Raw genomic sequence first — 14032 nt, forward strand, 5'->3', positions numbered from 1 at the left:
ACTACATCACCTGACTTCCTATATTGCTCCCTTCAAAATGACTACAGCCACTACATGTCGCCACCTAACAGTAAACGTAAATATGAGTCGTAATAAGCTGCTTGTAAAGATACAGCTGTTTTTTTGTTATTTTTTCTGGTGCCATGCGCTCCCCACAAACAACCCATCGTCATGAGTCAAAGGCTCATTTGTTCAAAAAGAAGCAAGTTCCCTCTAGACATGAAAATTACCACGACAAACACTGCTATTAAAGAATACGTAACAATTTGTTTAAACGTAGTTTCAAAGAGTTCAGCTGCTCAGAGCGTCAAGATAAAAAAGGTTCAGCTGTCATTGGACATACTTACCGTCTACACAGTGTCTGCACAACAAACAAAGAGCAGAGTGTTTGTGACCGATGTTTGATCGACGGTTTTTAGAGGTTGTATCACATTTTGGGCTCATTTATTCCTTTACGCACGAAAATCGATACGTGCATTTCAAACACTGTAAAAATCTCTGTTCTCATACTCCTAAGCGTCCTATATGTTGGCATAGATACAGCCAATTGATGGCACCAGAGGGTGGAGTGTTTCACACAACAACATACGAGGTGACGGTGGAGGAGGTCGTACTGATGTACCTTTAAATGGAGGCATCGTTGTAGACGGTGGAGGTTGGTGATGTCATAAAATACATCGCAACATGTAGACGGAGAATTCTTTTCACTGTATCAGCAATTCATTTTGTTCCACCATTTTGTAAAATGTCTTTGCTGTTTCCTACAGTTGCATCTTTCTTAAACTACGTTACACTGCCTCCATGATCTCTGGCGATGCTGCTCTGTTTGGTTCATATCCGCGAGCTTTCAGAAAGCATGCAGGAAATGAACGGCGAGTACAGAACGAAGGCTCTGTTCCTGATGTTGAGCATAAATGAGCCCTAAGGCTGTTTCCTCACATGTTGATGTTCTCCACTTTGAATGAGACGTTTTGTCCTTAAAGGAGTCGGTGCTTGTTGCGTCCTGAGAGATGGACGCTTTCAGTAGAAGATGTGCAAACATTTGTAAGGTAGCTTTAGTTTGGTCTCTGCCATGTTGCTATCAGAACAAAGAGCCATTGTGATGGTTGTAAGTGTTGAGCTGTGAAACCCTGTTTAATATTCGGCCGCTGCTAACGTCATACTGAAGCAGCGCTCTACGGTTTGCTGCTTTGAATGTCATTCCAACGACGTTCTTCGAAGTCAGAGCTGTGTCTCCTGAATGAAACACTTTGGGTTACACTACGAGAGACTTGCTAGAATGGCCATGCTGCGCGGTGAAACGGTTGCTTTCTAAATGTGTTAAAGGGCTACATTAAGTAAATATGCACCACTTGCTGTTCCATTGAGCTTGAGGCATTACCATTAGCTCAGCCTGGATGTGTCCCTCAGTGCTGAGGCTCATCACAGCTCCGGTCTGATGAGAAGACACCTCAGTTTGTTTTCATGCTGCTTCATGCTGAGTTCAGGATGTCCTGCCCATTTTATATTTAGCATAGCATTACAGTACAACCACTTAGAGAATGTATGAAGTGGACTAGCTGCTAACTCTGAACTTTATTTTGCACGCCTGCAAAATGATTCACCTACCGTACAAGATTGTCACTGATACATGTCAATGTTTTGTCCTGTGTCACCATGAACGCAGTGCCACATTCAGTTAGAGACAGGGCGTAGAAAGCTTTGAGTGTGCTGACGACACTTTAAGAAATACAAAAAAAAAAAAAAGGTCTGCAGCATTAATGACGGTCCGTCCTACCAAGAGACTGTTTACCGACTGTCGCCACTCTTTGCATGAGATCTACTGTTTGTACGACACGCACCTCTGACTGTAAAATGACTAAAAACAACACTGTACTGTAATTACAACGAAAACACAGTGAATATACACCTCTGACTGAAAAACGTCTGTGATTCTTTTGTAAATAATTCACACCGATACTCAAGGGGATACTCACGGATCAGAGCTGTGGAGTCCGGAGCAGCTGGAGTCCTTCTTATCATCACATCTTTATTTCTACAGTGTAGATGTCAACATTTATGTTGGTCAGTAAAAGAAGTCATGCTTCTGTTAGTATTTAAAAGGTTTTTACTGAAACTGTTTGGTTCATAACCGGATGTAAAGCAGTTTTGCAGGTCAACGGATCATAAACAGGTTTAACTTTGTTCACTTACACCTTATTTTCCACAGGAATTAAAACCAAACCAACAAAAATCCTTCAAATCTGTAAACCGCAAAGTGAAAATACCTGTAACGCTGGCAGTGCACTCCAAACGAAACGTGTTTGTAAAAGCTGTCTGACCGAAACATTCTCATCCCAACTAGTTAAATAAAACTGTGGACCTACATGTTAAAATGTGACGGCGTGTAAAATTAAGGTCATTACACGCATTGTGTCTTTTCAAAATAAACTTCCATTTCCACAGGAAGTAAACAGTTTCCACTTGTTAAATGCACACAGTCTTTTTCAAAATAAACTTAAAATGCCCATAAAAAACTTCATTTTCAGGTTTATATCCTAAAGTGTTGTCAACTAAAGCACATGATTAGGTTTGAAAAAACCATCATAGTTTGGCTTAAATTAAGTACGGTGGTTACTGATGTCATGTGACATACCTCACTAGCGTTGCATGTTACACACACTAGCAGCACACTGCACTTTGTTCTCATCAAAATAACTCTGCTCACTTTTGGTCTCACACAGGAAATGACGAGCAGGCTCACGGGTGAAAATCCGGAGTTTGTTTGATTTGACCCACAACGGTGGTATTTGACGAGCAGGGTTTTTGCCTGCTGTGTCAGAAACAACCACCGTCCGGTACGTATCATACCGCCATGGATGGTGCCTCCATGCACCGGCATCTGACACCGAGGTCCACTGACAAAGCAGCAGTAGTTGACGAGTTAGGTTTTTGCTTGCTGCATCAAAAACAACCTCCGTCTGGTGAGGGTCATACCGCTGTGAGTGGTGCCTCTGTGCGTCGGTTTTCCACCTTCAGAACAGCGGTATTCGATGAGAGTTGGGAGCGAGAGCGAAGGTCGGACTGCTGCACAACATAGCGCTGTGAGCAAAACACTTGTATAAAAGAATCTGACTGTTCATTTAATGAAGGGCAAAGTTTCAGTTTGTGAATGCATTGCCAGAACGCCAAAATGTGGTGCTCTAGTGTTTTTACTAACAGGCGTTTTTGACTGAAAGAACACATCAAATTAAGTGTATTTGAACTGCTGCTCTTCATGTTCAAACTGAAAATTAAATATATGTTTATTTGGTTTCAACTGATTGCAGGAAAATATAAAACTGTAACTATAAAACCAAACAAAAATGACCTCAGTTCTGTTGATGACAAGTTCCTAATATTCAAATGTGGTAAACAGTTCTGCTCAGTGGTCAAATTATAAATTAACTCCTGAAAAAAACAACATTTTGAAGGTTTTGATTAATAGTAAAAATGTCATTTCTATCACATTGACAACCCTGCGACTTTAAAGCTTTTATGTCCTGAGACTTTCCTCTGAGTGCGGATTTAAGAGAAACCGTTTAAACTGTCAGGTCCCACAAACTTTTTCCTGCATCTGCCACAAAACATTTATACCTCATAAATCTCCTACTGCAGTCACATCTATGTAAAAAAATAAAAACAAAACTGTTTTATGCTTCTTCCAAACATCCATTTTTATTGCATATTTGATATGTTAGTGCTGATCTTTATGGAATAACAGGGTGATATTGTACAGATTACGTGTCTGTAGAGAGAACAAAACTGCATTGTGTCTTTAACACTGGTCTCCGTGTTAGTTTTGTTTCGACTGTACGTCACATTCACCGATATGTTAATCAGTTCTGCGTGAACCTCGTGTGTCACCAGTGTTTGATTCTGAAAGGAACATTCAGATATTTAAAGAGTAATTAGACTGAAATTAGTCGTTCAGAAGATGAAGAACATCTCTGTGTGTCCAGTACAGACGAAGGTTTAGGATCTGTTTTGCCAAGCTTAGCATAAAGACTGGAAGCAGGGCGAAACTGTTAGCCTAGCTATGACCTTCACAGTCTTGTTGTTAAGAAGCCAGTCATCCTGATGTCAGACGGTTTAGTTGATGGCAGAGTTCAGTGTGTCATACTGTCATACAAGTGTCATACTTAAGGAGAAAACTTAAGGTATTTTGTGCAACCAGCCCCAGGGCTTTAGTACACTCTTAGAAATATGGTTCCTCTTGAAGAAATGAGGTTCAACCCAAAAACCATTTGATTCTGAAGAACCCTTTTTTGAAGACGGTTCTTTCAAAGGTTCCTTGTTCTATCAAGAAACCTTTTCATGCGAAGAACCCTTTTTGGAAGAAAGAGTTCTTTAAGTATGGGTCCTCACCCTCAAATATTCAAATGCAGATGTGTCTGGAACCCCCTAAATCAATTCATTCTACATGTGTTCTGCCATCACCCTTGGCGTTCGGTATTCAGCTCTAATCTGGAACCGAGTTTTGGATCCCAACCTGACTGCATCATTGAAATATTAAAAGCTGTAGTTGTAGCGATTCCATGAAATTTCCAACTCCTAAAAAGGAGCCTCATGAAGGTGGTTCCCTTGGTCCCAGACTCACCTGTTAAACTAAAAGCATGACTAGTAGGAGAGAGATTTATGGGTGATGTAGTCAATTACTATTTCTTAAACCCCCTGGGTGGGTTCTTGTTGGCAACCTTAGAGGGTGGAAAGATAAAACCCCACAGAGGGTTCTGGGTGAAGCCATTCACAGATGGTTCTAGATATAACATTTAAGTTGGGTTCTTTGAAAGGGTTTCAAGTGACACATTTATAAAAGATTCTACCCCGAACCAAAAAGGGTTCAAGCAACACGTACTCATCCCGTCGTCACATATCGCCGCTCTGTCAGTGCACTTTAACGTCTACATATTACGCGCCAGGTATCCTTCTGTGTCTGTGTTGTGGTTCTGAGACGCTGCAACCAACAGCGGGACGTCAACAAAAGCACATGGTTAGGTTTAGAAAAAACATCGTGGTTTGGCTCGACATTGGAAGTGAACACCGGTCTCCTGCATGTTGGACCCATCCACCTCCCTCCGAACCGCCCCATAGGGACTTTAAACTCCTTGTATTATGTCATTAACAGCAGTGTTTCAAACTGATGCAGTCCAGGGGTGATACCCCACGACAGGTGCCGTCCACCCACAATATAAACTGACGCCACCTGTCTGCACATCATAATGCCGTGGCAGGTGCCGTCCACCTGACCGGCAGCATATCATATGACCGCGAAAGGTGGCTGTTGATGTTTGTGTCTGACGCCGAAATCACTGACAAAGCGGCAGTATTTCACAACTTCGGAATGAGAATGGGCTGAGACAAGCCAAAGACCTCTCTATGGTTCTAGTTAGCACCTTCATTTCTTATAGTGTAGGGAGTGACCCCCAATTGTCAACCATGACGATAATTTGATCGATCAATTTGATCCAAGGAACTTCCAGTCTTTGTGCTAAGCTGAGCTAAATACATCCAGGACTGAAACCTCGTTCAGTACAGTTGGTATTTAATAAAATGTCTTAATGTTCCTTCACAGTTTTTGCAATAACAGCAGAGTCTGTGTCGTGGAGGTAAAGAGGACTGAAGAGCTCACAGTGTTAGTTCAGTGTGATGATCCGTGAGTGTCTTTCACCTGTAAAATACATGTAAGCGTTTTTTTTCTATCACTATATGATTGTACAGTACTGCTTGTATAATTTACAGGTAAAGCATGTATTTTAAACTTTTTGTAAATTCAAACGATAACTGTGTACATATATACAGAAATGTAGAAAGTCATTAGGTTTGCAGTTAATCTCTAATAGCATGATAATTAGCGGGGTTTAGTATGTATGTACAGGCTGTATGTTAAATCTTTATGAAGGGAAACACTTGAAAATCACCTGATATCAGACTGCGTGCTGTCTAAGGATAAACTCTGCAATGCATTTTTTTGTGCCTTTTATATCAATGTATGTAATCTAGACAATCTTGAAAAGCTTGTGTACAACCAAAATGACATTAAAATGGTTTTGGGGGCAAATACATCACTTCCTGTTGTCCTTTCTTACTGGGAGAGGGACCATTAGCGAAAGCACTGACGGGTGCTACACACGTTAGCTTCCTTTTTTCTCTTTCTTTGTCATAAATATCAAAATCACCAAGATTTAAAGTCCGCATAAGGCAAGACAGGGATTTCTTTCCAAACACACGACACCTGTCAGAAAACACTTGTTGAAAACATGAAAAGACTGAAGTGTGGAGTTAGACCATTTCTCTGTCCAGGTTTTGACTGACTGCAGCCATCCTTAACATAACCCCTCCCCTTCTAGGCTATATAAAGACTACATTACAACTGATGTTGGAGCTCATAGCATCAGTGTCATTTCTTTTGCCCACTGTGTGTCAGCGGTGAGTTCACTACATCCCACGAGCTCTCTGAGCTCTGTCAGCCTAAAAAATACATGAATAAACATCTCTGTTAAAAGTCACAGTCATATAGACACAATTTAAACAGCCGTCAGTAACGAACCTTTCAGTCTTTCTGGCCGACCCGGCCTGCGGGCAGTTACTGCTCACTGCTGAGGGTGTGTGCTTTGTGCTAACGTTAGCTGCTGAACGAGAGGCTCTTGTTCCCTGGTTTGAAGAGTGTGTGCTACTGAGTTAGCTGCTAATGAGCATGTCTGTCGCCATGGAGCACCATTCTTGCTTCAGTTCGGAGGGTGTGTGTGCTGCTAGCTGAGGCCCCAATCAAACAGAGAGCATTTTAGCAGCTGGAGGCGGCTTTTTGTAATTGTTTTTAATGAGAATGAAGCTTTTTGCTCGTTGTTTTGCGTTGCTACGTGCCTCGTGTTTCTGCGCTCTAGGCGCCTGGCATTTCTGCTGAAGCGCTTTAAACTCCTCAAGTTGAAAAAATTTGGGGAAAAACACCCAACGTCATCTCTGCTTTTCTCCCATTGTCCAATGGGATGATTTGAGAGGCGGGGCTTCTGTGGTGGTCACGACAACAAGTTTACAGTTGGTAACCAATGGAGGAGAAACTGGTGGTAGTGGTTGCTGGATACCCAGAGCTATACGACTTTACAAAGCACAGTTAGCACCATCTCAATAGAAAACAGCAGATAAGTGCAGTACTGTAAACGTCCATGATGGAGGAGAAGCTCCTGGACCAACTGGTGGTACTCCCCATGATCCAGCCTCTTTTTTAGGGTCTCATGTACCCACACAGATCTCTGTTTATCTGCTGACAGTCTCTCACCCTCAACCACAGCTACAGACAGCACCCTCTGCCTCAACATGGCAGCAGCTACACACTGATTACTGCAGGATACATAAGATAAATAAACCGTAGATTGATTACACAGGAAGGTTAGGGTGAGGAGGTGATGGGGTTGTTGCCTGGCAACAATAAAAAGACACAGCAAGTGTTTTTATACTAGTGGCATTCATTTTAAAAAAAGGCAGCGTGGTGCGCCTTGCATTTTGTAACCTGCAGAACACTCTGTGTGATCAGAGCCTCGGCTGCTAACAAGAGTCTGTCACTGTGCAGCTGCTTGTTCTTCTGCTCAGGGATCGTGTTTGTTACTGTGCTGCTGGGTTAGCTGCTGAGGGGAGTCTGTAACTGCGTGGCGGCTCGTTCTTTGGCTTGGAAGGGGAGGGGTGTTTGCTTTGAGTTAGCTCCTTACCAGAGTCGGCAGCGCCTCGACCATTTCAGCTCTTTTAGCGGACACGCCTACAGCGTGTCAGAGCAGAGAATGCGGATAATTTTCTCATGATTTTGAAATTTAAATTCCTTGGCTATTTTTTTCTAATTATTCAATTATTCCTTCTGTGCAGATTTTGCATGTTCTCCCCATGTCAGCGTGGGTTTTCTCCAGGTGCTCCAGCTTCCTCCCACAGTCCAAAGAGTCAGTCCTGTGATAGTCTGGTGACCTGTCCAGGGTGTACCCCGCCTCTCGCCCCATGTCAGCTGGGATAGGCTCCACCCCCCATGCCGACCATGGGTGTATAAAGACAATTGGATAAAGTGTTGGAGGCGGGGCCACGTGTATTCCTGTGAAAGCTGCTCAGTGGTGCAGGCATTGTTACACTTTGATGCTTCAGTTGTTGAATCTTGGCGGTGGTTTTCCTCCTGTTCTGTAGTTTATATGTTGAGTTGTTCCTGACGTGGTGCCAAATAAGTTCGACTTCCTAGGTATAAAACTACCTTCCGCATTATTGGGCCCATGGAGCAGGCGCACTGGACACACTCCTAAGGTTGAGTGGCTAACTTCCCATTTAGCTCTCTGCTAACGTGAATGGAGATAAAATGATTTAATCGTACGGCTCTTCTGGACATTCCAAATGTTAGCGGACTAAATGGATCAAATTCTGATACTGAAACGAGTCATATCTTGTGGGTTGTGACACTCAGAGAAATGTATCCACTGATTTACAGATGTCTCTTTCCCAATTTACATTTATGAGAAAACATATTTTTAGGCCCCACGGCATCACCTGACAGACTGCGAAGTTGTAATTGAACTGTTTGACCATTATGAAAATTTACCTCAAAGCCCAGGGCTGTTCCTGGGGGCTCAGAGTGGACAATCATTACCTAGCAAGCAAGGCAGCTAACTAGAGAGCAAGCTAGCATGCTACCTAGCGAGTCAGGTTCAACAAGCCTCTTTTCACTCACAGTGCATTAATGAGAAAAAAGTACTGAATGTGAACAAGATGACATCAAATTAACTTTATGAACCTCTGGTGATTAAAAATTAAAAAGCTTCCCAGCTGTTTTTGTTATTTGATTTTGATAATCACCTACATCACCACTGTGAGTTTTTATTGTTTAATGGCCCGAACATACTCGGGCGTACTATAAGGGGAATGGACTCCGCGAGGAATGTCTGCAGTCATTCGGGCTTCCATAGTTGAGCGCAATTCTGCGTTGTAGTTTCCTGTAAAAATGTCCTTGAAAAATCCCCGCGATGTGAAAAATACATGCCGAGCAGTCACTGGTGCGCAGAGCAAAGTCCGCGCGGTCGTAAAATCTGAGCTTTGTGCGCACAGGCCTTGCGGACGTCCGCTTTGAGTCCGCGCGGACCTCCGCGGAGTCCGTTCCGCGTATGTTCCGCCCGAGTATGTTCGGGCCTCAAGTGGGATTTATACTTCTGCGTCAAATCAACGCTGTACTTACAACATAGGCTCTGCATCGCTGTAGCCTGACGTGCACCTCCCCAGAAATGTAACTCCACGTCACAGTGATGCAGACCTCCTGTCTGTCTCTGTAAGCTGAAACCATTTCCCTCAGTGGAAACAAAGCTTTGATTTACTTTAATTTCACAGATAAGAAACAATAAATTGTGAAGACAATAAAGCCTCCACACACTGTCTGTGATTTATCCTGGCTGAAATATGAGCAGAGAAAATCTCTGCTAGCTGCTAGGCTAATATATACAATGTAAAATGCCACAGGCTTGTGCTAATAACATTAGCATGTTGTATTTGTACGGAAAACATGTTTAGTATAAGACAGTTGTTTTATCTGTGAATGCTGCGAGTTATAGTGAAGCTGATTTATGCTTGAAACTGTCTCTATTAAGCCATGTTTAATGTGTGTTTAATGTGTGTGTTTTGAATCAGCTCAACTCTATATCACTTCACAGAAACCCCACCGCCGACTAGTGTTGTGGAGGTGTAACTGCAGAGTGACACAGACACACCACTGCACAAGTACAAATGTTCACAGTGGCGTAGGCCATGTGCTCAGGCTACTGCCTTTAGTCTGAAGATTCATTCCCTGATTTTGTCACGATAATAACGTCTTAGCTCAGTGTTAGTGTTTCAAAAACTCAACTGTGAACATATAACGTTGTGTATCTTTAAGTCAAGTGTATTTTTAACCAACAAAATCTATGTATGGTTTAAAGTAAAAGACGGGAGACAACAAATATTCCATAGTACTAAATGTCGAGGTCGTTAAAATCAATATTAATCTCTGATGAAACTGTATTTGAACTGCAGTGGTTTTGATTTTTAGCATCTTATTGTAGCTGGGGTTTTTTTGTCCATTGTGTGTGTGATTGTTTATCCTTAAGAAAAATTGACACCTTTTTTTAATTCCACACACGGTTTCACTGGTCATACATGTCAGTAGTCTATAAGCTGCTGCTGAGTGCTTGCTGTTAATTGTGATATGTCTGAGTTCAAAAGTCTTATCATAAACTTCTTTCAAGATGTTCAGAGTTCCATGCTGTCCTGTTTTGGGTGGATTCATTGGTAATAAAGAGTGTTATTGTATTGTTTCCAGGTTTTGTCACCCACGGAGCAGATCGACCAGTCGCCACCCTCGCCAGACTATCGGACAAAAGGCCAGAGCGACGAGAAGGAGCATTTCCACATCCTTCCTCAGCTCCAGGCCAAGAGGGCCGACTTCCTCACCGTCATGCTCACTGGTACCTTGCCTCAGCGCCGGAGCTTTGCCACGCCAGACGAAGAAGTCCAAGAATGTCCAGGGCCAAAGGATGACGATGTCACAAAAAGTGAGTCCAACAGCGAGGCCAGTCAGAAGAGCACTGAACGTAGCCAAGATGCTGCACCTTCAACACTCATGGCCGAGGACCAGAGGGGTCAAAGGGAGCATGCCTCAGCTGCTGATGCAGACCCTGACTTGGAGGATGCTTCCAAAACCCTCGTCCTCTTCTCACCTGGAGACACTCGTAAGTCTCCCTCTGGTGGTGATCATGTTCTAGAGGGTGAGTTGGCCACACCATATGCTCTCAACTCCCGCACCGACCGCCTCCTGGTTGGGGAGGCGATTCAGCCCGAACCCTCTGAGACTGGCCGTTTGTCCCCGGCTCTCAGGTCAGACCTGAGGCCTTCCACTCCCATCGCTCCTGCATCACCACCCTTCACCAAAGTTGAGCGCACTTTCATCCATATTGCAGAGACATCACACCTCAATGTCATGTCTTCCAACGGTCACTCTGCCAAGGAGAGTGATCGGGAAGTCTTGGCCATCGTGAAGGCATCAGCTGTAGAGGACGACACCCGTGATCAGGAAGGGGCGCCAGTGACAGAAGAGTCTCCAGAGGATGCGGTGCAAGAACAAACTACACCAGTTGACAAACAGCCAAAAACTGAGAATGGGCCATCACCTGTCCTGGCCCAGTCTTTGGAGCCTGTCCCAGAAGCCATGTCACCAGTTCATGAACGTACAGATCTGTCACAGGAACCTATGAAACAGCCATTACCCAGTGAAGAACCTGCCAAGCTTCAGACAAAGGGATCAGAACTACCGGCTGCCACAAAGCCCAGAATCCGAAGCCGAATCCCAGTACTCATCTCTGAAGAGGACTCGGGCTCAGAGCAGTCCTCCTCCCTCTCAGCTCGGGCTCGGCTTCAGCAGCGAGCCAGGCAGCTGGACTTGGCACGCATGCTAGTTCAGAAGCAACAGGGCCGCTGGATGAGGAGGAGAATGTTGTCTGGGACGTCATCATCCTTGTCCTCTGGGGATGATGAGCGTCGGAGGGCTTCTGAAACTCTGTCCACCACCGGCTCAGAGGAGGACACACATACCTCGGATGAGTCTAAGAGGAGCTCCCGTCTCAAACCGACTGAAGAGCAAGGCTCCAAGGAGTGCAGGAGCAGGATCCCCAGGCCTGTGACCCCCGTAAAGAGGCCATCAGGGGGGCTTGCTGCCTCTGCTCCTTCTCCTCTGTCCTTGCCAGAATCCAGCACTACCAAAGGAGCATCATCCTTCACTAATGGGTATGATTCTGTTTCTTCTTTTTAGTGTAAACAAATGTTGATTTTGTAGCTGTTTGATCAAACATTTTTGAAGAATTTGAAGAAATAATACCTTCAGTTTTTCTTTTCTGTCTACAGGAGTCAGAAGATTGGACTAAGCACTCTCGGCACTCAAAGGAAATCCAAACCTGTCTCGCCCAGGTCCTCCTCCTCGTGTCCCCGTCCATCTGCTGGCCCGTCCGGCAGCCCTCGAATGCCCCTGCGAGTCCTGTTTGGAACCCGACGCAGCCTTAGCTCCACCCACTGCAGGACTGACAGCCCCTCCCCTCAAAGAGTATGTCCGTCCAGGCAGCCCCTCTCGGTTCGAGCCCCAACTGTCCCCATGCTACCGCCCAGGACTACAACAACCATGCGGCGCAGCGCCTCGCAGGAAGCCACCGCCCAGACCTCCTCTGGCACCACGCCCGCCAGGACCAGGCCAAAACCAGCCGGAGCGGCTAAGGGGAAACCGAATGCCAGGGAGAAGGTGGTGCCCGCTAGATAATACAAAGAGACTCACAGCTGAGACATGTTTGTGTATAATCAGTCTTCGGACAAGCTACGCCTCAAAGGTTCTCACCTGATTCCATATTAGACTGTGATGTTACAATCACCTCCTTCAGTTCATCTAATGTACACAGACCTCTTATTTTTTCCAAGGACAGCTTACTGAACTATCTTCATGGGCTTCCAGTGATCTTGACTGACTGTCGTACAGGAGCGTTGCTGCCATGGTGCTATGGATGCGTCTGCTGCTCCCTGGTCAATCCCTGATTTAACTGGTTTCTGGAACTGAGGATCATGGTCTCCAACAAGTCCAGTTTCAGAGACTCTCACCTTACACAGTACTCCCAGCTTGTCCACAGCTATACTACTCTTCTATTGACAGTACCCTGCTTGGTTCACATTGCATGGTAAAGTATATCACAAATACATTGAATCTGTAGAAGGAAAACAACATGTACAAAAATCTGTACCTTTAAATTATTTGATATAGTTCTTCCCTTCCTATTGGGATAAACAGGCCCAAAAAAGACCAAATTGGACTGGTTTGAATGCCCGAATAATGTTAATATGATAATAGAGTCCTAACTATACCTGTACTCATTATGCTCTTGGATAAAGAGAAGAGTTGGATGTGAACACAAAATAAATTGCTCGGCCGCTCGCCTCCTCCTCATGGTGTGACAATGGGCATGCTTTAATCATTCTATTTTCTGGGTGTTATTATTTTCTTTATGCTCTGAATTGTATATAATAGAATCATTTCCCATAAAGACATCTTTATTTTTTATCTTGCCAAGCAAAGTGTAAATTTCAAGTCTTTAACCCTCTGTTCCGATGTGTTGGCACTATGCCTGTTTTTTACGCATGAGAAAAACAGGGTTAACCATGAGAGGAAGTTACACCTGCTTGGATTCTGCTGACAGTGCAAAGGTTTGCTGGCTGTTGGAGCCCATGTTGTGTTTGTACGGGGTCGATGGGCACTGAGCTGTGAAGTAAAGTCTTGGTAATGTGGATGGGCATCTTGTCATTCTTTCCTCACTGGTTTCCAGTTCACCCAGCGACCCAGCGTTTTACCAACCCACTTTAGATGAAACCACGTCCACCTCCACATGACAAAAGCGGGCTGCCAGGTGCAAGGCCCAGTGTTTGGTTGCCAGCCTACTGCTAGCCAGCGCCATTGAAAGAGACTACTGCTAGCTAGCACACTCATGGATATATCCCACAGTGTCTCTGCCACGCTTCCCGCAAATCAGAGACTACAAAGCTGGAAAGTTTAATGATCCGATAGTGAATAAAGACTGCTGCCAGCAAGCTAACCCACTCATGGATGTACCCCACCTTCCCTCTGATTCACTCTCCCTGGGAGGTTTGCTAATTGGATAGGGAAGAAACTGCTGCTAGCTAGCTAGTCCACCCATGGATGTACCCTGCAGACCCTGCAATTAACTCCCCCAGGGAATTACTACAGCAGTTTGGAAAATAGTGATATGGTCAGCTAAAGGGAGAAAATTTTCAACCAGCTCTGTGTCATTGCAGCGTGGGCGGTGTGTGCGGGTAAAAGTCTAGCAGACCTCTGCCAGCAATTGAGTGGGGAGCTCTAGGTGCTTGCAGCAGTCGGGATGGAGAAGAGGGGGAAGCCCAACACTGCTCATCTGCACACACTGCTGACACTGTAATGACGGTACATAAGCCTTACACTAGCTGCAACATTAAAGTGATG

General features: G+C 44.5%; 1 protein-coding gene across 2 annotated transcripts in view; it reads left to right on the forward strand.

The window, feature by feature from the left end:
- The window catches only part of ttbk1a (tau tubulin kinase 1a), a 79051-nt gene extending 65728 nt beyond the window's left edge, over positions 1-13323 (forward strand). For both annotated transcript variants that reach the window (XM_033624753.2, XM_033624754.2), the window contains exons 15-16: positions 10328-11787; positions 11905-13323. In XM_033624753.2, coding sequence (XP_033480644.1) covers positions 10328-11787; positions 11905-12310 — 1866 coding nt within the window. In that variant the 3' untranslated portion in view covers positions 12311-13323. The remainder of the gene's footprint in view (positions 1-10327; positions 11788-11904) is intronic.
- The last annotated feature ends 709 nt before the right edge of the window (positions 13324-14032 follow it).

Source organism: Epinephelus lanceolatus, chromosome 3 (genome assembly GCF_041903045.1).
Source record: "Epinephelus lanceolatus isolate andai-2023 chromosome 3, ASM4190304v1, whole genome shotgun sequence".
Classification (NCBI taxonomy): Eukaryota; Metazoa; Chordata; class Actinopteri; order Perciformes; family Serranidae; genus Epinephelus; species Epinephelus lanceolatus.